The 24,309-nt window shown below is 35.4% G+C and overlaps 1 protein-coding gene across 1 annotated transcript in view; it reads right to left on the reverse strand.

The window, feature by feature from the left end:
- Positions 1–4,892: 4,892 nt before the first annotated feature.
- The window catches only part of LOC136828471 (uncharacterized), a 77,080-nt gene continuing 57,663 nt past the window's right edge, over positions 4,893–24,309 (reverse strand). The window contains exons 3-7 of the mRNA XM_067086531.1: positions 23,371–23,576; positions 19,740–19,872; positions 14,537–14,673; positions 7,798–8,028; positions 4,893–5,506 (exon numbers count right to left, since the gene is read on the reverse strand). Coding sequence (XP_066942632.1) covers positions 5,465–5,506; positions 7,798–8,028; positions 14,537–14,673; positions 19,740–19,872; positions 23,371–23,576 — 749 coding nt within the window. The 3' untranslated portion in view covers positions 4,893–5,464. The remainder of the gene's footprint in view (positions 5,507–7,797; positions 8,029–14,536; positions 14,674–19,739; positions 19,873–23,370; positions 23,577–24,309) is intronic.

Below are 24,309 nucleotides of genomic sequence, written 5' to 3' on the forward strand. Positions count from 1 at the left end.
AGAAACAAAGTCGATGAAAACTATCAAACAGGATCAGAGCACACAAAGCTCTTTCTTTTCCAGAGCTCTGAAAAAATGATTGTCTATTGCAATTAGAAACTAATTCCAAATATTTACTGTAGCAACAACTGAATAGATTGTGTTTATGTTAGCCATTTGGCAATTTTTTTATGGTAATGAATAAATATATGAATGAGAAAACAGTTAGCTTTTCCTTATCCGTGAAAATATGACGTACGGCAAGAAGAAGTCTTGCCTCGTCGTCCGTCCTCCAATTGCTCTTCATCGCACCAAAGCCAGGCTGCATCAGGGATAGTCTTGAGCTCTTTCTGAAAGTTTGTTAAACATTCAGCTTTTAGAAATGCCCAAACATCAGGGCCTATTCACCCTCTGACTCTTCTCGCTTTTAGGATTCGTTGTAACTCATTGCCCTTTGATCTAAACAGCTTCATTCATTCTTTTATTCAGGATTTTGGATCATCATTAATGGTCCCTGTCCATTTCTCTCATGTTTTAATGATTTCTTTAAGACCAATAAGATTAGGTTCATGCTCAAAGGTGGAGACAGCGTTACTTCTTCACAGTTTTCTTTTGGGGGCAGTGGGGATGCGAGAGAAAGCACATTTCGCTGAGACTTAACATCATGACTGTAGGATTGGGAAATACTGTTGTCAAAAGTTTACTGAAGTAGAAAACTAGAAAGAAAGATTATAACAATGATAATAACAGGGATATACTAATGATGATAGAAGTTTTGGAGGCAAGCATATATGATATCACTATGGAGAAAGGAAAGGAAGGGTAAGAAAAACTTGTTAGAAAAGGAAAGAGACGATGGTAGGAAATAAGATGTAGTTGATATTGATGCCGAAGGTCTAATTTTACTGATGATAATGAGGCTATTTCAAAAAACAAGATCACTTATTATCCTATTAAAGTAAAACTTCAGCGATTTCCTGTTTCGTTCAAGGCTGTTTCAAGAGAACGAGAAAGAAAGAATTGTTGAGAAAAGGAAAACGGCAGTCTGAAATTAGACAATCAATACACGTAATACTGATTTTCTAAGACTACTCGTCAAAAAGAGAACCAGCTGTTCATTCTATATTTTTAAATGTACAATTCTCGTCGACAACATTATTTGTTTAATGTCGCTGCTTGCACTGTCTTACTCGGAGGATTTTCCTCTTTCGTGCGCATTTTTGCAAGGTAAACAAACCCACATCCACTAAAATCTCAGATTTAATTGAGAATCTTACCCCAACGAAAGCCCAAACATTAGATTTTGGACATAATGTCATTGACGGCATAGATTTAGAAACACATGCTAAGGTCATTCACATTTGGCAGAGGATTAATTTCTTTACCAAAGAGTTAAAAATGCATTCATTTTGAGTTTGATGTATGGCGCTGAGGAATACTGATACTGTTATTTGTGTTAAAGTATTTGCAATTCATTTCCCTCTTTTTCATTCTTTTCGCATCTAGGCATCAAATTCTGCGGAAGCATGCTTTTGCAAATTAATGGCCTGTAAGGCTTGTTCCATATGCATGTTTACATACTTTGATAACTGAGCCATTCGCCTAGCAATTTTAATTCTTGAGAGAGGATGAATTGATAAGTTTCATTATAATAGTTTACGAACCGCATTCATCAACTAAAAAATTCTGAAGAGACTGTCAGGCTAGATACATGTCAGGGTCAGTTATTTCAAGTTATAAATTAGATACTATTTTTATGACCAGTGTTTCATTTCAAATTTTTATACTTACTCATTTGGCGGTGGAATTATAAAACGGTAATCCTTCAGAGAGCATATTCACTTCACAATTGGATTTCTTTCTCTTTTTTGTATATAGTCGCCACATGTCTTCAGTCAAAAGTCTCAGTAGGTGCATGTTAGGACAACGCTGAAATGAAGTCTTTGTATCACGTGACTGTATTTTAGAGCATACTGTTTTGGTTGAGGAATTTGCAACCCTTCTTCCGAGAGTTAGAAATGACATTGCCCTGAAAGCAATAATATATGCAATCACGATTCAATGAAGTGTGTGAAGAGAATCTATGAAGAAATTGTTGGCTGTGTATCGAGATATCAGAGCGACACGCAGTGAAGCAAATGACCTAATTACCGAGGAAATAAGAGGAGAAAAATAAATGTGATACCATTACAGTTTTAGAATATTGGAGAAACTTCTTTGTGGCAGATGAGATGATTCTGATTAAGAAATCTTCCTTCAAAGGAAGTCGGAAAGACTGAATGTGGTATTAAGTCATTGAGATGAGGAGCAAGATAATTAGGACTGGCTCTCTCTCTCTCTCTCTCTCTCTGTGGGTTGTCAATTGATACTTCGCCACCATCTGTTTGTGTTCGACAATAAATAGCAGATTCTGTCCCTTACTTGTCGTTTGAAATATCTACAGATGCTATCAGAATATAGAGTATAGTGACCCAGCAAACAAATGTTGGAAACAAACAAATCTTTCCTGGAGACATTGGATGCCTCATTAACAAAGTTTACGTGCACGTCTAACTAAGGAAGCTCATTTTCATTCAGATTTATCTATCTGTATTCGCGTGTGCATTCGTATATAATTACAGTGATTATGAAAACGGAAGATTCGTGAAATCAATAGATTTCAGGATTTCTTTTAGCAAAGAGTAGTACTTTCACTCCATTACCACTTTTTCATTGCCAAAGGAATGAGCAACTCGCCCCTTGCGTAACCCAGAACACAGAAATATTAAAAAAAACAGTTAATAGTATTGGGGTTATCCGGCGTGACGGCTGGATGAGAGAGAAAAAAAACTGGAGGGCTTCACAATAGCATTCAGGAAAGTGGATTGATTAACGGTTAAAAAACTCTGGCACTTGTTTAATATTCCAAGGCATGGCATCAGTGAGATAAGGAACAAATGCTAAATTGAGCAGACAGGAAGAATTTTGGTTCTTAGCGTGGCAGCGTGTTGGTCCTTGAGCTCCCACCTCCTTACAACCTAATAAAACTGTAAAAAAAAAAAAAAAAAAAAAAAAAAAAAACTATGAATAGCCTTCGTATGGAATATCTCTTAATGGGAAATGGAATTTGTAGGAAAACACTTTCAGAACTAGTCTAGTTGTTCTTTTTTTGGAGGGATTCACAAAACTCCATTAAAAAGACTTATAAATAATAATTAAACTGGTTAGGAAATCAAAACGCAAAACTTCAATTTGAGATTACACGAAAAATAAATATGATGCTTTGTGATAAATATGCTTGACACTAAAAACAGTAATGACTCTTCATAATATTAGGCAATGGTAGCAAAAGATGGGTTCATGATGCCCATGTAACAAAAGTGGACCTACCCTTTACATTCTTCCAGGTTAATAATGGATCATCTTGCCGTCTGAATTTGCCTGACAACAAACATTCTCAGGATCTCAGAATCCTGCAGCCAGGCTATTTTATACTTTAAACAAATGTAATTCAGAATTGTGTCCAAGTCGCAATTCATTCAATTAAACAATAAAAGGACATTGGATTAAGAATTTAATAAAACAACAGAAAATAAGACATATGCTTTATAACGAGCATGTGTTTGGAACATTATACAAGCACGGATTTCTCATGCTTTATCACCAAGTCACATCCGAATGATTTACAAAAAACCTTTAAACATTCTCACCTTATAAATATATATATGTTACAACAAATTTATCATGAAGGTCTTATCATGTGTATAGGCTGCAATGTGTGCATGGTACACAAATGAGTGGTGTATTATGCGGGGTCTGTACAACGGTAATTGCCACTATATATGTAAACATCAAGTTTGTGTTTTTTCTATTATAGGCTATACAGTACAGGATAGGCGTTAAACCACAGTGCCTAAAAAAGTGAGGCTAGGCTCCAACGCTCTTCTTAAATAACTTGAATTATAATCGAAAATATTGGTAATATAAACAGTGCGATATATATATATATATATATATATATATATATATATATATATATATATATATATATATATGTACATATATATATATATATATATATATATATATATACACACACACACATATATATATATATATATATATATATATATATATATATATATATATATATATATATATATATATATATATATATATATATATATATATATATATATATATATATATATATATATATATATATATATATATATATATATATATACACACACACACATATATATATATATATATATATATATATATATATATATATATATATATATATATATATATATATATATATATATATATATATATATATTTATATATATATATATATATATATATATATATATATGTATATATATTCTTTCATTTCACTCGATATTTATGTTTACTCCAGTAGAAGAAAGGATGTTTTTTACTTAATCTCGAATTATTTCCACCCAGTTTCATTTCTTACTATACTTTTTTTGCATATGGTGATGCTCTCACGTACCAGTAAGACACTTCGTTTTTTCTATTTTTCTTTATGAGACTTCGCTTTTTGCAAATGCCTATTTATCTGCTTGCCTCAGAATAAAAGGTGCCTCTCCTCATCTGTTCAGTTGTAATGTCTGTACGTATGAATACTTTGCAAATGAATGACTGAATGTGTGAACGCATAGAACCTCTCTTACTTTAATATATTTGTGGAATAATGTGTATGTAAATTCATTGAAAAGCTTCTCGTAAGTATGTATGTATGTATGTATGTATGTATAACATACTTGCAAACACGTCGCATATTACAATTACAAAAGGTTCATTAATGCCATTACAGTTTTCCTCGAATGTATTTTTTTGCTTAAACAGAAGGAAAGGAAATATGTTTAATTTCTTTATGTTTAATTGTCTTCATATTAGTTTAATTTTTTTTTTTTTTTGCAAATTAGGTTGACGAAAAGGGTGAATTAAGTGCCGATGATTTCATGAAAATAGGGACATCATAAAATCAATCCGATTTAAGAATTCCAAATGTATTTTCGTGTATGACTTACATCTCGTTGGATATGAATGAGATGTGTTTGGTATTTAACAATTGAAAGCGCAAGGTGTATCTCTCTCTCTCTCTCTCTCTCTCTCTCTCTCTCTCTCTCTCTCTCTCTTTATCATTAATATTTATTAATGTATCAGAGTTCTGATTTTTTTTCTGGAGACTCTTGGCAATTCAGCACTTCTTCCGTTTCCTTTCTCTTTTGAAAATAAAACTGAAGCCACTCGATATGCTTCATTAGAAAATCAACATTTAGAAAAATCGCCATGAATTCAAGTATAACTACAGCTGTTTGCTTGTCTTCATACTTTATCTTTCTTTACATTTCCTTTTCTTTCCATTAACCATTGGAAGAGGGGAAGCACCATCAAAAGTGTTCCTCTCCTTATTCATTTTCAGTAGCGATTCATCACAACCGATTCTGAAGCAGAAGAAGCATCGCCAAGGTCATCGTGGTTGGGACGATGTCTGAAGTCCAGCAAGCGACACCTTCAGGGGGAAGAATTTAAAGATTTTAAAGAAAATTTTCAACAGCGTTCAACATTTAATAACTATCGTCTTTAAACAAATACTTTTATGGGTAAGCACAACACAAACAGTGAACTTCGCATTTTTATGAAAATAAGGCCTTAAGAAACATAATATCACCGTTTTGTTAACGCATTTTCCTGTTAGTTTTTATATTAAATTTGCCTTTTTGCTTACAGTTCACTTTTGCCTGCTGTAATAAACTTACTGCCCATCTTTCAACGTGATGTTAAAATATGAAATCGTTAAAATATACAAGGTAAGTAACATCCTCATTCCGAACAAGGCAAAACTTCTTTGACGATTTTGTTAAAAATTGAGTGACAGTCCACGCCCCTTCTGTCGACTTGGTTAGTAAAGCCTGACACTGATTGCAAGTGTACATGAAATTATCATACTAACTCCCTCCCTCTTGTATGAAAGTCAGCTTTTCAGTTTACCTTTCAAGCCCTGTCTAACGTAGCCCAGTTCAGTCGAATCATATTGGAAATTTTGTTGTTAGCACAAAGAATTACTATTTAACTGATTAGATTCCTTTACATGCGCACAAGCCTCATGCTGCAAATCACACTGGTATTCACAGACCCTTTAATATAAACCTCCATATATGGCATTTTCTTCGCATACTATTCAACTATAACTGTTAACCAAAGATTGCGTGCACGAATAGAAGCAACAGCAAAGTCATGCATAAAGATTTAAATCCATTGTTAATTATATTTTGTAGTGTGGTTTATTTCTTTATCAGCTAGTTATAAAAAGTTTAGAAATGCAGTGAGCAACAGGGGCAGGAAGTAATGATATTTTTGGGATAGGGACCTTTGGAATCTCTCTCGACCCCCCGATAAACGGCAGCCAAATTAGAATCAACTATTGTTTTGCAAAGTCCTTTCATGTTTTTTTCCTATTACATTAAAATCATTTATCAATTTGATCGTGATCAAATGAAACAACAAAACATTATTTGCGAGGGAAAATCCTGAAATAAAGAGTCGTCATTTCGTGTGATAAATTTTCGAGACTATCAACCTCTCTCTCTCTCTCTCTCTCTCTCTCTCTCCCTCTCTCTCTCATGAAAAGAATATTAGACTCACACTTAAATGACCTAGGATTAATATCAAGTACAGTGCAGGTTAAATCCCCTCAGGTTCTGAGGTTGAAGTTCTGCAGGTCAGTAGTTCCTGTTTTTTGCACCTCGTGTTAAACTAAAATGTTTCTGCGTTTACCATATGGTGAAGTAAGTAAAATATGTTCCAATCAACACTGGCATATTAAATTCAAAATATAATTTTCATTATATATAGGTATATGAAGAATTAAAGGACTGAAAAAATACTTTATTCTAGAAAGTCTTCATAAACTTAATATATATGCGATAATTGGCTCAATACTGAAGTGATTTTTAGATAGACACGTTAAATAATAACCTAGACTGAATAGTTAAGAATAGTAAATGATACATTATGATAACTGCAGCAAACAAAGTAACTACTTGTCATGATTAGGCTGAGGTCATTTGACCTGAGTTTTACAAGAACTTGCTCATTTTCACTGTAATATTGGTGAAATATTTTACATAGTAACCATTGATGAACTACATAGTAACCATTGATGAACTACAAAATTAACGATAGATCAAAGACACACAATCATTATATATATATATATATATATATATATATATATATATATATATATATATATATATATATATATATATGTGTGTGTGTGTGTGTGTGTGTGTGTATGTACATATATATATATATATATATATATATATATATATATATATATATATATATATATATATATATATATATATATATATATATATATATAATCACATGAAGAAGGGCAAATGTTATTATGAAAATTGTGCTCACCTGAATTAAATCATGTACTGCTATTCTGCTAATTATGCTTTCCGATAAGACTATTGTCCTCAGTGACTGGTAAGTTATCGTGTCAGTTGTGATACAAATAAATTTTTAAAGAACACAGGAGGCGAACCTGTAAACAGAAAGGAGGAAGCTGCTGATGCTCAGCAACACCCATCAAGTACGACAACACATCAGAGATATGTGTCATGGGATATCAAAGATACAAAAAAGGAAAGTATATGAAAATCAGTATCCACTCCTGCGTTGTTTCCAAAGCGTATTTCCTCTTAAAGTTTCCTCGATGCTATAACCTAATAAAGGAAATGAAAAGAAGAACGTGCATCAGAAGAGAGAACGAAGCGTCCACATCACCTGCATTGAAGAAGGAGAACAGGCTGGAGATCCCGAAGTCCACCTCCACGGTGACGAAGTTGGCCTTCTCCAGGGACTGCACGTGAGCGTGGCACCCCAGGCGGAGGCTGGAAGAGAATCGCCCTCTACGGGAAGGATCAGCATACTGGTGGAGGTGTAGGATCCCTTCGGGAAATAGGAATGACCCTCGTCCTTGGACACGCCCATATTCCGCACGCGACCTGGCTCTGCCTAAGGGAGAGGAATGAATCGTTGGCTGGTATGACTGATGACATCTTGAAAGAGATGAGTTCGTCCAGTATCGTAATACTGTCGCTTCCAGCGTTACATTTCTTTATTAACATGTGATACAGATTTCAGATTAAACTGATGCATAAATCTGTGTGTATTATCTTCATATATGTTTAATCATATAAATTTTTTATGCACACATGCAGTTATGTCTTTATGTACATACTGGAAATATATCTTGCAGGTTATTAACAACTGTGCCTTGAACTATTAGTGTGAAGCTACGTTAAACCGCAAAGAAAAAACCCGCAGAGGAAAGCATAAGGTAAGTTGAGATTAACCGGGTCTTGAGTTACTAAGGATATTCTCTCTCGGAGTTTTGGCTCGAAAAATGAATAGCTCTCTCGTCCTACCATCAAAAGAGCCTTCGCTTCCATTTTGATGATTTTCGATCAATCAGGCGTTATTGCTATGTTATAAGGGCCATTCATATACTTTGATGGATGGAGACCCTTTGTCCCTTTAGTTTTCTGTAAAAGAAAATGATTGAGATGGCTTTGTTTGTCCGTCCGCGCTTTTTCTGTCCTCACTTTTACTGAGGCTAGAGGGCTGCAAATTGGTATGCTGATCATCCAACGCTCAAGCCTCAGTAGTTTTTTTTTACTTTATTTAAGGTTAAAATTAGCCATGATCGTGCGTCTGGCAAGGCTATAGGACCGGCCACCACCGGGCCGCGGCTCGTATAGCATTATACCGAGACCGCCAAAAAATAGATCTGTTTTCGGTGGCCTTGATTATACGCTGTAGCGGCTGTACAGAAAACTTGATTGCACCGAAGAAACTTCTGCGCATTTTTTAATTGTTTGTTCTTGAGTTTAGAATGATGATGATCCAACTTAATCAGTAATTTCTTTTAATCTGTGATGGCTAATATTGCTTTAGGCATGTACCGTTACAATTGGCGGTCTTCAAAATGATTCTAACTCCGACCATTTAGCGTCATATGTCAGATTCAAAACAAACATATTTTCTTCTCTAGTTTCGATGAAATTATGATAGCTGGAGGTCTGTGTTCTTTTGATTCTTTGTCTGAGCCCTCTGTGAATTAGGTCTGAGGGGTCTCAGTCTGGAGGATGGCGAATTTCCCCTAATCAAGATTAACCAGTTACCCCTCCAGAACTCTTTAATTATCTTTGGATGGATAAAATGGCCTAAAGTTAAAACGGATAATTAGCGCTAAGAGAAGCAAAGCAAAACAAGATATAATCAACAAATAAGCTAAAATTATATATATATATATATATATATATATATATATATATATATATATATATATATATATATGTGTGTGTGTGTGTGTGTGTGTGTGTGTGTGTGTGTGTGTGTGTGTTTTGTGAGACTATACCCAACAGTTTCGTCCTTCAATGGATATCTTCTTGGAGAGTTTATTAAGGAAAGAGAAAAAGTTTATAATGTATATATGTAGCGAAGAAAGGCCTAAAATCTTAAACATATGAAATACCGTTACCAGAAACTAGCAGTTTAAAAAAAAAAAAAAAAACAACAGTATAACAATACAATACCATAAGAACAGTAGTTGAACAAATGAAAATTACCTAAATTTCAAATGATGCAATATGTCCGTTTGAAACAGCATAACACTAAGTACATATTAACAAAAGTATGCTACATGATAGTTAATGGATAACATTATTCAATTTGTACTGTCGTCTCATGATGTAAATTAAAAGGATCTAATTTATATAAACCAGGCGATGAATTAAAATTTTACCTTTGCTGTGAACAATGCAAGCTGTCTCTCTTAAATTTCTTTCAATAAAACCTGTGCTCTTAAATAAAATCTTCTACCCGAGCCAGTCAATTGGTAGTTTACGCATACTATTGTGAACACAATAAACATTACTTGTATTATTTGTTCTTATATTATATTTATGAATTAAAATGCGTTTTTCGAGTTCCTTCCAAGATTGTCCTCTATAAAAATTACCGCACTTGCATGGTATCCTATAAATGACTCCTTCATTGCTTTCCGAACTATTGCGAATCAGGCTTTTTCCAATGGTGGTAGGATATGAAAAAGTTGCACTAAAACCAAGTAACTTTAGAGGGTAGACTATAGACTCTAATGTGGGATGGTATGGGAAAGATATAAAATTCAGTTTTCTGTTTTTCTCCTCACATGAGTAAAATGCTTTTCTAGTTAACGTTAGACTGTAGTCAATATCTTTTAATTCAAAGTCATTTTTAATACCAACTTGGTATATAAATTCTAATTCCTCATTGATAAATTTTGGACTGCAAATATTAAGTGCTCTAAGAAACACTGATCTTAATGCTGAGTTTTACGTCTGTTTTGTGGGAGGAGTAACTATTAACTATAAGATTGTTATTTGTAGGTTTTCTATGTATTTTAAAATTATAGCTAGAACTTACAACTGACTCCACAACTGTAACATCCAAAAATGAAATAATACCATTGTCATCTTTGTCAACCGTAAAAGTTATGGAGGAGCTAAATTATTGAGATCTCTTAAGATTTTCTGAATGTCAATATAAGATTTCAGTACAGCAAATACATCGTCAACATATCTCGCCAAGAAAATAATATCTGCCATAACTTTTGTTAATATGTACTTAGTGTTATGCTGTTTCAAACGGACATATTGCCTCATTGGATATTTTGGTAATTTTCATTTGTTCAACTACTTTACTATTCTTATTTAATTGTATTGTTTTACTATTATATGTTTTTTTTTTAACTGCTAGTTTCTGGTAACGGTATTTCATATGTTTAAGGTTTTAGGCCTTTCTTGGCTCCATACATTGTAAACTTTTTCTCTGCCCTTGATAAACGCTCCAAGAAGAGGTCCGCTGGAGGACGAAACTGTTGGGCATATCCTCACAAAAACACCTTTCGTTTTCCTATGTGGAATACATCTGAATGGCATGTCTTGGTGTCTAAATAGATTACCTGTACTATATATAAAGCAAATGAGAAATAGATACCACTTTAAAGAAGCAGATCAGCCTCTTTTCAGATAGCGAGCCCACCAACATTATAGTTTAACCTAAGGCTGGCCCGAAGGATTTGATTTATTTTACGTGGCTAAGAACCAGTTGGTTACCTAGCAACGGGACTTACAGCTTATTGTGGAACTGCTACTCCCAACAGAGATTGGGTGTCACTGTAGGGTTTGGTGATGTGGAAAGAATGGAGGCTGAGAGATTGACCATTCAATTGGCCGTTAAATTTTACCTTCGTCCAGTCTTTCTATTCGAATTAAAAACAAATCCTTCAAGCGGCCCTATGAGGAGCTGGAAATTGGATTTAATGGTCTAGTTAAACTATCTATAATAATAAAATCCAAGAGGATCTGACCTTGTTCGTTCTCCCTGGGCGACAGTAGGGAGACATGACACAACCACCCATCCCTACAAACTAGTTTGTCACCCGGGTGGGGGCGGGGTAGGTAGGGAATGGAGGCATCTACCCTCCTCCTGCAAACCTGTTTGTCCGGGGAGTGGTAGGTAGAGGATTGGGAGGGTAGGAGAGACAGCAGCCCTGGGTCCCAGCGCGCGTAGCGCGTGGCAACAAGCTCGTGTTGTAATAATAATGATAACAACAATCTGTAATAGGACGATTTAATAATCTGTTACTGCAACCGAATGAAGTTTCTGATGCTCGCCGAAGGAAGTGATAGGCTCTAACAGAAGGAACTCAGTCACCAAAGAAGGCAAACCAAGATAGTTCCCTTTTGACAAACAAGCTAATGGAAAACACCCAGCCAGAACTCTCACAACGATGTAACAGCCTTCGTCAGCAAAAACTGTTAACTTTCGTGTCGAAATAACGAAGAAATAAAAGTTTCCAGATGCTGGTGTGACCTCCTAGAAACCCATATTCTTGCGAAAAATGTAACCAAAAAGCGTTGAATAAAAGTATTATGCAGCATTAATTACATCAGACTTTCACAGGACCTTAAAATATTTAGCTTCATCTCGTTTTACCGTCACTTCAGCTTTCATTTACCTGCTTAGTCCCAAAGTTAGCGTTGGAGATACTTTTCTTCTTTTAAAGAAAAGTGGGTGCCATGGAGACAGAATCGTTAGGAGGATTTCCTGTCACCAATATTTCCTAATGTTTTTGCTCTTACAAGATAAGGGATTTTTCCACCTGTGTCATTTCCCACGAATATGTGAAAAGTACAGGCTGTAACCGAGATCTGCGCGTCTGCAGCTAAATCTATGTATTTGTTTCACTTCATGTTTATAGGCAGTAGGAAAAAGAAAGAAAGCATTGCAGATATATATGCTCCAGTCACAGAATAATCGACAATACCTATGATCTTCTAGTAAACAGTGCGTTGTTTGTCTTTAAAATTTTTTCATTTTCTTCAAAGCATTACTTTATTGTGTACTGTGCTTACGGATATGATAGTCCCTTGGTGTATGCATGTTAGATTATCATTCTTTTGTGCCCGAATATCACTTCAACTACTCCCAAAGTTCATAGTAAGTCTGGGAACGGCCATGGAAACTATATGCCAGTGGCGTCTAACAACTACTCTCACTGGTCAGACTGAATAAACAACTTCTATTTATATATGCCACATACAGTAGTTTCACGAGCGGTTGGGTAGTTTCCAAGAAAAGTGTTTGATTGACGACTGCCTACTTGTTTCTTTGGTGAAAGGGCAAATCTATAGAACCTGACTGGTAAATGAGGTAACAAACCGAATTTCATGTTGCAGAAATTTGAAATTTATGTAAACTAGGTTTAGTTTTCTGTAAAAGAAAGCTATTGAGATGGCTACTTATCTGTCCGTCCACACTTTTTCTGTCCGCCCTCAGATCTTAAAAACTATTGACGTTAGAGGGCTTCAATTTATTATGTTGATCATCCACCCTCCAGTCATCAAACATACAAAATTGCAGGCCTCTAACCTGCGCATTTTTTACTTATTTATTATTCATCTCCCTTCAGTGATGTGAAAAAATACATGTGAGCAGAGTTTTCGAAACTAAAAAGCACCAATATCTAAGACATTCATAATCAGTAACTACTACACAATATTCTTTCAATATTCAATTAATACTGAAATCATTCTGAGAACCTGGCAGAAACCATGCTTCGCCTAAAGTCATAACCCAGTTTCTGCAAAAAAAAAAAAAATCCTTACTCTATTCCCGATTTTTATTTTATTTTGATTTTGATTTATTTATTTATTTCTCTTGTCTGTTTCACTGTCCTGTCAAACAGTCAAACAGTCACGCATATTGGTGCTGCAAAGTGTTAAAGCTTTCCTGACCGAGATACAGCAGACTCTCAAGAGTTTTCACGTATCCTTGTAATATCTCACTGAGACTGTTCATCAGCATTACGGATTCGTAAGTAACCAGAAATAATTCTTGTAGAGAACATAGCAATTTATGTAGGTGAGCTACGTATGCAATAAACTGATGCATTTCTTCAATAAACAGTATGTGAAATCTAAAGGAAACATGTACTACTCTTCTAGTCTCTTCGTTAACTTATGGGTGGAGTTGACTGTATACTGTACATTATGAAAGAACAGCCGAGCTCGCATTTCAGATAAACTATACTCTTCCCATGAAAGATCTTGGATACGAAATTCATCACGTAGAATAATAATCATCACAGATTTCGATACAATTATATCATAGGAATATAGCCTCTTGTGTAGCAGTTACAAATAAGTTATACTATAGAACGGAGGACCCACCGATATAGATTCTATATCGACAGGTACTCCGGTCTATAGTATAACTTATATTTGTAACTGTTGCAGAAGAGGCTATATTCCTATAACAAAATTGTATCGACATCTATTAATCCCATCGAATGACTAAGACCCTGAGTGTCAATAACTCTTCTTCAGAAGGCAGCCTTTCTATATGCTTTCGATTTAATCACTTGCAAATGAATTTAGTCAATGTTTCCTTGCTGTGTTTTTTGTTGCTCTGTGTATTTCAAAAGCCATTGTTGCCGCGTTTGCGCTGAAAGTATTAGTTTATTAAATTTCTAATCTGATTGTGAACTTATTCGATAACTCCTTATTCTCCTGCAATTCAGAGCGCTAAAACGCTTCAACTGATGGTGTTCACGTAATTAAAAAAAAAAACTGGCACCAATTTACGATCATTGCAAGCGCTTGCATCTCTCCCTACATGTTTAGTTGTTTAAATTAAAACACCGGCATGCGTAAAAGATTTATAGGTCTTGATGACTTAGGAAAATAGATTAACAGCCAAATAGACAGCCCGATTTACCCAAAGAAAAATAAACAGTAGAGATTACAACAATCAATAACAAAATCATGCTTAGAAAAGGCAGGTTCTTTATCATCAAACAATAACAATAAAGTATCCAATTATTTCTGCTATATAAATTAATGATGTTTACATGCCAGAATCACTTACACATATAGTCTAAAAATAAAAATGACGCAAACAAAGAGTGACTCACAGGAATGTGATCGCCGTTGACAGAGAAAGAAATCGTCGAAGCTGGCCAAGAGTGCCGCGCCGTGCACGTCGCCTCCAGGGCTTCTCCTACTCGGTACGAACTTCTCGTAACTCGGATTTCAGGCTTATCCGGGAGTCCTTTGCGATAATGGAGCAATTCGGATAATTTATAAGAATACACACACACACACACACACACACACACACACATATATATATATATATATATATATATATATATATATATATATATATATATATATATATATATATATATATATATATATATATATATATATATATATATATATATATATATATATATATTTAGTGTAGGTAGTGTGATTGTTTAAGGTAGGAACAAGCTTCTTGATACAGTGACTCAGCTATTGTTAAAAGATTAAGTGAGATGGCTCTGGAGAGAATTTTAGATTGTTTATATTTGTTATCTTGTTTACACTTTTGGTATGTTCCCATACATTAGAAAATTCCAGATGAGTCAAACTGACGCCTGTTCTGTAATGGATAAATGCTTACAATAAATGGGATAAATAATTCATCACGTCTCCTTGTTTTATATATATATATATATATATATATATATATATATATATATATATATATATATATATATATATATATATATATAATTATATATATATATATATATATATATATATCGGGTGTTTATCCGGTGTATGGTAGTAGAAATTAGCGCCCCCCCACAGAACAAATGGAAAGTTATGAAGATTTTCTGCTATAGCCTATCTCCAAGTACATTATTTTAAGTTTCTATTAAGCTATTTTTCATTTTACATTTCTTGTATTTTCAGACTGAGTGACAGAGTTAGATACAGCCATGGCTAACGACTCGGAGGAAATCAGATGGATTGACCGAATCCGGGCTATAACCTTCAGAGAGGTCAGGGATGCTGGCGCATCCTTCATTTCACGTTCCTGGATTGCTAAATATGTTGAAAGAGATGAATCCTTTGTTAAAAGAAACTGGAAGAAAAGTTCATATGACTGTCATTGCGATAAAAGTGAGAATCTTGGAAGGCCTGAAGTCCTTTCTCAGGAGTCAAAAGACATCATAGCTGAGGTAGTGGATAGACCAAGAAAGTCTTTACGAAAATTGGTATTGAACTAGAAACAAAAGGAGAAAGAAGAGAGGTTATAGTGCTGTATATCACGAGTTGAAAAATCTGGTATTAAGCCATTTCATGTTATCAGCAAGCCCAACATCACTCAGCAACAGAGAGAAGACCTGCATGGTTTTGCGGTTCGTTTCTTAAAGATTGGGATGAAGCTGACTTTCCAAGGATCAGATCAATTCTTCATTTACACAGCCAGAAGCCAAATCATAAAAATGACATCATTTGGGCTGCAAAGTTGGATGATATCAGCGATGACGTGCGATATCGCCAAATGTGAAATTTTCTGAATGTTTGGGAATTTTTCTCTGTTTCACAGCCAAACAGTTAATGTGGATATTCAAAGAAAAAGGACAGTCATGGAATGGCGAATACTTCAGAGAAACTGTGCTTACTGGTGGAGTATTTCCTTTCCTCAAAGATCTTGAAAATGTGTTATCTGTTGAAGAAGTCACATTTTTGCATGATAAGGCACCAAATTTCAAGGCTCTTCAGACACAGGAGCTGCTTCGAAACAGTGGTATTGATTTCTTCTCATCAAGTGAATTTCCAGGTAGCTCCTCTGACCTTAATGTATGTGAAAACATTAGTAGTATCTTAAAGGATTGTGTTGAAGCGTGCACAGTGAACTACGATGGTATTCCAAGCCTTGACGACCTGCGAAGAGAGGTAACCAATGTGCTCAGGGAAATGGAGTTTGAGTTTCAGCTTTTTTGCGATTTGCTTAAATCATACCCTCAACAATGCAGGCTGTGGTACAGGCAGATGGAGGCCACACAAAATATTAAATACTCAGAGAGAAACTTAAATAAATGCCTGTTCTGAATTACTTTTGTTTTGACCAAATCAATTTTAGTTTATGCTGTAGAGAGAGGGCTGTAATTTGAAACACCCTGTATATATATATATATATATATATATATATATATATATATATATATATATGTGTGTGTGTGTGTGTGTGTGTGTGTGTGTGTGTGTAATACCATACAGTAGTTCACATATACACATTTTTATCCCCTGTATGGGAATACAATATGATAACACCTGAAAAGAAAGTTGCTGTATAAAAATACATTAATGGTTCTAAAACCATGCGAAACTGTTTGTAAACATATGTGGGCTACCTGCCTACTGAAATGTGCTATTTACTAGAGAGAGAAAAAGGAGGGGTTGCATTTTTTCAAAGTGTATTTGTGCAGTGCATTTTTTTTTAAATATTGGGGAAAAAGTAGATAATTGTCTTTTGCATAAAATTGAAAGTTTAAAGTTTGATGGTTGTTGCATAATGAGTTTTTACAGTTATGTGGTATTGACAAGGTTAGGTGAGGAAGGATATGGAGTTGCCCTTGAACACCCTAGAATTTTTTGCTCGCCATCGTCCGGATGTTGCCATTGTCCGACGTGGCCTTGGCTCTGTTAATCAGGATAATTGAAGGATTACTGCTCAACGAACAATATCTGGCTGAATAACCTTGAAGGTTAGACTATCATCTGCAATAAGATTAACCCTTTCACTGTGCTGGACTGATCTCCTCAGTCATCAAAAGATCACATCCATGATGTGGGACTGATCGCCTCAGTCATCTTTCTTTTGGTTCTATTTAGGCAGCTCGTAATAGACAACACATTTCCCTCGTCATTTTAAGGAGCTTTATTCTATATTCTAGCAACAAATGGCAACATCTAATTTCCCATTTAAAGGATAATCTCAGAACAGGGGCTAGACCTTCAGTAACCATCAGAGGGAGGAATTTTCTCTCTGTGATGAAGTAATACGGAGGCTTTTATTGGGAAATGACAGTGATAGTAGTACACCTGAACTATCAAATAGTTCTGATAGCGACAGTGGTGCATAAGGTGATGTTTATTATACCGTATTTATAGACAAACCTACCTTTGTTAGCTCTGTTATCGGGAAGTTTGTCGTAAAAAAGATGACCCATAATTGAAAATTAGAAGATGATGTCATTGAGACGGAAAATGATGTAAAGAAAATCTTAGGTAGAAATCCTGAAGGAAATTATCTATACAGACCCTCAGTCACCATAGGGCAAAATATAAAAGGGTATGATAATCATGGTATGACACCAGCTAAAAGCCTGAGTAGAAACACAGGTAACTCTTCTCAAGGGAAATCTCCAGCAGTCACATGTTATAATTGCCATAAGAAGTGATTGCCGTGGACTAGCGTACTGCTCCTATCATAAAAGGACAGCACATAGTGTTTGAGATTATAGAAATAGGCCTAGGCATAGATCTCAGCTACAAGGTAGAGGTAGAGATCGCAGATAATCTCCCATGTGAAGTCCAACCAAGAAACTTCCTTAATATTAGGGCGAGATTAAGACTTTAACCTGGAGAAAGCACATGGATAGAATGTAGAGTAAATCCAGTTTTCAAAGTGAAGGAAATTCTTACACTTCAGGAAATGTCACAAGTGCATGAAGTACATTACTCCTCAAGTTTACATGAAGTTAGTCAGAGCAAGATAGCTTTAGAAATAACAAACAATCAGGGAGGCAAGATTATGATAAAACAGGTAGCAGAAATAGGTCTAGCTGAAGTCTACTCCATTCCTATTCAAATTTTAGAGAAGGAAACCATGGCATTGATTAATAATGCGAATGAAAACTCAGCTCATGAATTAGAGGTGAGAACAGTTAAAATCTGGAGTCACTCATGGATTGACTGAGTGAGTATAAGGATATAGTTGCCATAGAATAGCTGGAGACAATCTTGGAAATACAGATGAGACAACTCATAGAATAGAATAGATAGATATTCCAAAATATGCCAACACAATCTACATACCTGCACATTCCCCGAAGGAGATTATTGAAAGAAAAGTTAAGAAGTAAAAAATGCGCCGATGTTTTTTCAGCGCAATCGAGTTTTCTGTAAAGCGTATAATCAAGGCCATCGAAAATTGATCTATCTTTCTGTGGTCTCGGTATAATGCTGTATGAGCAGCGGCCCATGAAACTTTAACCACGGCCCGGTGGTGGCATATCCTGTATCGTTGCCGAATGCACGGCTATGGCTAACTGTAACCTTAAATTTTTAAAAAAACTACTGAGGCTAGAGGGCTGCAATTTGGTATGTTTGATGATTGGAGGGGGGGTGATCAACATACCAATTTACAGCCCTCTAGCCTCAATAGTTTTTAAGATCTGAGGGTGGACAGAAAAAGGTTAGGACAGAATAAGTGCGAACGGACAGACAAAGCCGGCATAATGGTTTTCTTTTACGGAAAACTAAAAATGGAAAAAGAAGGAATAATAAAGTGACCTTTGTGTGATTAATGGATAAGATTCTGCTGGATTACTAGGTCAAGGTGTACATCGTTATATGGATCATCTGATAATAGTTACAGACACAATCGAGGAACATAAAACTGGCCAGAGAAGTTATATATATATATATATATATATATATATATATATATATATATATATATATATATATATATATATATATATATATATATATATATATAATACATATATATATATATATATATATATATATATATATATATATATATATATATATATATATATATATATCAGTACATTCCAAGTTGCAAACGTCCTTTAATATCCAATTGCTCTACCTCAGGTTAATGCGTCCCTGTAGTCCTGAGTTCCTGTCCTTCGTTGGTTCGAGCCCAAGGGACGGCTGTACTTATTATCAACAAAAAATTCCCCTTAGGTAACATATATATGAAAATATATTATTTCCGAGGTAGAGCGAATTGGATATTAAAGGACGTTTGCAGCTAAATGCTTGTATATGAATCACGGTGATGTGATAAAAACTTCATATATATATATATATATATATATATATATATATATATATATATATATATATATATATATATATATATATATATATATATATATATATAAAATATATATATATATATATATATATATATATGTGTGTGTGTGTGTGTGTGGTGTGTCTGTGTGTGTGTGTCGTATGATATACAGAGAGAGAGAGAGAGACCGTGGGCTAGCCATGAATTTCATGCGGTATACTTACTGACGACTGAGAGGTTTTGCGTTGTCGAGTCCGTTTCGAAGAAAACCTCTCCCATAACTTCGCATCTGTATTGGCCCTCGGCTGCTGCTGTGATTTCTCTTACGGTGACTTTTCTCGTGTCTGAGTGGTCCAGCTTTTTTAAGAAGAAAAGATATATATATATATATATATATATATATATATATATATATATATATATATATATATATATATATATATATATATATATATATATATATTATATATATATATATATTATATATATATATATATATATATATATATATATATATATATATATATATATATATATATATATATATAATCTAGCCACTGGGGGCAAGCCAGCACTTGGTGCCGGTCCCAAGCCGGGTAAATAGAGAGGGTTAGTGACAGGAAGGGCATCCGACTGTAAAAACCCAATGCCAGAACCATGGTTAGTCTAATCCAGATTCAGAGAGAATGCCAGGGCGTACCCCGGTTAGCAGAGCGCAGGGGCCTCGCCTGACCCCTCCGATAACAGGGCAATGGCCACCGCAGTGTGGGCGATTGTGGTTAAAGAAGCAAGTCCATATGATTAGAATTGGGACACTAAATGTGGGTAGTATGACAGGAAAGAGTAGAGAGGTGGCGGAGATGATGAATACGAGGAGAGTTGACATTTTGTGTGTGCAAGAAACAAGATGGAGAGGGAACAAGGCAAAGGAAATAGGAGGAGGATGTAAGCTCCTGTACAGTGGAGCAGACGAGAATGGTAGAAGTGGAGTAGGCATCATTGTAAACAGTGAACTGAAGGAAAAAGTGGTAGAAGTCAAAAGAAGTGGTAGTCGGATAATGAAGGTCAAGTTAATGTTATCAGAAGAAGTCTTAAATGTGATAAGTGCTTATGCCCCACAAGCTGGATGTGATGAGGAAGAGAAGTTAATGTTTTGGCGGGAGTTGGATGAAGTATTAACATCAATCTCAGAGGAAGAGAGAGTTGTATTGGGTGGAGACTTGAATGGACATATAGGTACAGATAGAAGAGTGATTTCAAGAATCCATGGAGGACTAGGAATGGGGGAGAGGAACGAAGAAGGCGAAGGCATCATAGACTTCGCAGTGGCATTTGATATGGCACTAATTAATACATTCTTTATGAAGAAAGATTATGTGACATATAGAAGTGGTGGAAGAGAGAGTCAAATTGATTTTCTGCTCTGTAGGAGACAACACCTTAAGGAAGTAAAGGATTGTAAAGTGATATATGGAGAGAATGTTGGCCAACAACATAAGCTGGTGGTTAGGACCTTTCAATTCGAAAAGGGACAAAGGGAAAGAGGAAAAGTAACCCTAAGATCAAATGGTGGGAGCTAGAAAAGGCAGAAAATGTGGAGTTGAGATCTAGGTTTAAGGAGAATGTTCTGAGAGAAATAAAGTTGGAAGATGATGTAAATGATTGGTGGGAGTTTAACAGCAATGTGATCCTAAGGTATGGGGAGGAAATTTTAGGCAAAACATCTGGCAAAGGTCCCCCAAAAGATAAAGAAAGCTGGTGGTGGAATAAAGACACACAAGACAAGATCAAGAAAAAGAAAGAATCCCAAAAGAACTATGATAAACACAAAACAGAAGAAAATGAGCAAATATCAAAAGAAGCAAAGAAAGTTGCAAAACAACAAGTTGCCAGAGCCAAGGCTGCTGCTTTTAATGATTTGTATGAGAATGTTGACACACGGAGGGCCAAAGAAACATCCACAGGATAGCCAAAGCTAGAGACAAAGCAACTAAAGACCTCACACACATTAAGCAAATTAAAGATGGAAATGGTAAGGTTCTAATAAAAGAGGAGGAAATTAAAAGTAGATGGAGAGAGTATTTTGAAAACCTTCTAAATGAAGAAAATCCCAGGAATATCATTGAGGATGGAGTAGCAAATGAAAGAGAAGTTCCCAGGATTAGTCGGAGAGAAGTGAGGCGGGCACTAAGTAAAATGAAGAAAGGTAAAGCAGTGGGACCAGATGGAATACCAGTCGAGGTATGGAGGTGCTTAGGAGAGGAGGGAATTGACATCTTGTGGGACTTGTTCAATAAGATCTACCAGCAGGAGAAGATACCTGACGCCTGGAGAAATAGCCTGCTAGTCCCCATTTACAAAGAAAAGGGGACATCCAAGATTGTGCCAACTATCGGGGCATAAAGCTGATGGCACATACCATGAAAATCTATGAAAGAATAATAGAGGCAAGGCTAAGGGCTGAAACATCTATAAGTGACGAACAGTTTGGGTTCATGCCAGGAAAAGGGACAACAGATGCCATCTTTGTATTGCGACAAGTAATGGAAAAATATAGAGAAAAAGGAAAGGAACTACATCTTGTATTTATAGATCTTGAGAAAGCATATGATCGAGTGCCTAGGCAAGAAGTGTGGAGGTGCATGAGGGAAAAAGGTGTCTCAGAAAAATATGTGAGGATTGTAAATGATATGTATAGAGAAGCAACAACACAGGTAAGAAGCTCAGTGGGAACAACAGACAAGTTTGAGGTGAAAGTGGACTCACCAAGGTTCTGCCATGAGTCCCTTTATTTTTGATATGGTAATGGATGTGATAGTGTCTGGAGTGAAAGATCAGGTGCCTTGGAGTGTACTCTTTGCAGATGACATAGTGCTAGTGACCACCAGTAAGGAAGAAGCAGACAGGAAATTGGAGTTGTGGAGAAGTGCATTGGAGGACAGAGGCCTAAAGATAAGCAGAGCAAAAACGGAATATATGTGGATGAATGGAGGAGACCAAGAGGGAAGCATCAACTTAGAGCAGGCAGAAGTAAAAAGAGCTACATCCTTTAAGTACCTTGGGTCGTGTGTCACTGATTGTGGAGGGATGGAGGAGGGAAGTGAATCACAGAATACAATCAGCTTGGTGCAATTGGAGGAAAACATCAGGTGTGTTATGTGACAAAAGATTTAATGTAAAGATGAAGGGAAAAATGTACAAGAGCATTGTCAGACCTGCGTTGATGTATAGTTGTGAAACATGGCCTATGAAGAAAGCACAAGAGAGAAAGATGGAAGTGGCAGAAATGAGAATGCTGCGTTGGATGTGGGAGGACAAGAAGAGACAGGATAAGGAATGACTTCATAAGAGGGACGGTGAAAGTTACAGAAATATCAAAGAAGCTGCAACAGAGACGATTACAATGGTTTGGACATGTTATGAGAAGAGAGGAGGATTCTGTATGTAAAAGAACCATGAATATGGAAGTGCCTGGAACAAGGAGGAGAGGTAGACCAAGAATGAGATGGAGAGACACAATTAACAGGGACATGCAGGAGAAGAACATGAGTGAGGTAATGCTGCATGATCGCAGAAGATGGAGAAGTCTAATAATAAACAGCGACCCCATATAAAGATGGGAAAAGCTGAAGATAAAGAAGAAGAAGAAGATATATATATATATATATATATATATATATATATATATATATATATATATATATATATATATATATATATATATATATATATATGGGTGTAAGTATACAATAAATCTATGCTACCTATGATACAGTGTCAGATGGTAAACTTTTTATAATCTAGAGATATGAAAAGGTATAGCTTTTCTTCTCATTACAATTCAGTCCAACTTACCTCAACATCAACATTTGTATGATTATGGTCTATTTTTTCTGGATTATTTTTCTTGATGAAACTGTAGAACTGCTCCCCGTTTAAATACCATCGTATGGAATAGAAACGATCTTGTTCGGTGTCGTACACACATTCAAGCGTCGCTGGCCGTTCGACGACACCCGGATGTGGTACAATTATCCTCTGGACTTTGATGCCAAACGCTCCTGTCACAAGTGTAAGTAAGCTGTCAATTAATAATTTTGAATTTTCACCTCCTCTTATCGGTAGTTTCTAAGTTGTGCACATGGAACGTGGATACTTAGCGTCTCACCTTGTGAATACCAGTACACTTAAACTGACAATAAGTATAATGAACTTTGTACGAACGCTCTCGTAATAATTAAGATTAATTATAGGTATGATTTAAAACATCAAGGAAATAATTTTAAAAAGAATACTAAACCCCATTATAAACAGTCGAACTCTGTCCTTTTTTATCATGTGAAATGACTGTTAGAAATTAGATATATTGGCAATTTACAAAGAATATTTTTTTTTCAAAAGCAAGAAATAAGGTTACATATATCACATTTTCGCATTATCTGTTAATACATTAATTTTCATAAAAACCCGGCAGAATATCGTTGCTAACATAAGACTTTTAAAGCAAATCTCATAGCAACTTACACTCCAGAATGTCCTTTACAGACAAATATATCCGTGTTTTACTGTGTCAATAGCGTGTTTGCATAACTGAAAGTGGGTTGCAATGTAACCACATAGTTCGTCAGTTTACCTTTAAGCCTGATGGGAAAATAATGAAGATTTATGTCCAACTGTATTGCTTTGGTTCCGCTCGAATGGTTGCCATCTTCCATTACTACTTATTTCCTGGCGTCAGAAATCTTTTGGCAATTTCATCCCATCATATAGTTAGATATAAGGTAAAATAGAATA

The sequence above is a fragment of the Macrobrachium rosenbergii genome, chromosome 43, assembly GCF_040412425.1.
Source record: "Macrobrachium rosenbergii isolate ZJJX-2024 chromosome 43, ASM4041242v1, whole genome shotgun sequence".
Classification (NCBI taxonomy): Eukaryota; Metazoa; Arthropoda; class Malacostraca; order Decapoda; family Palaemonidae; genus Macrobrachium; species Macrobrachium rosenbergii.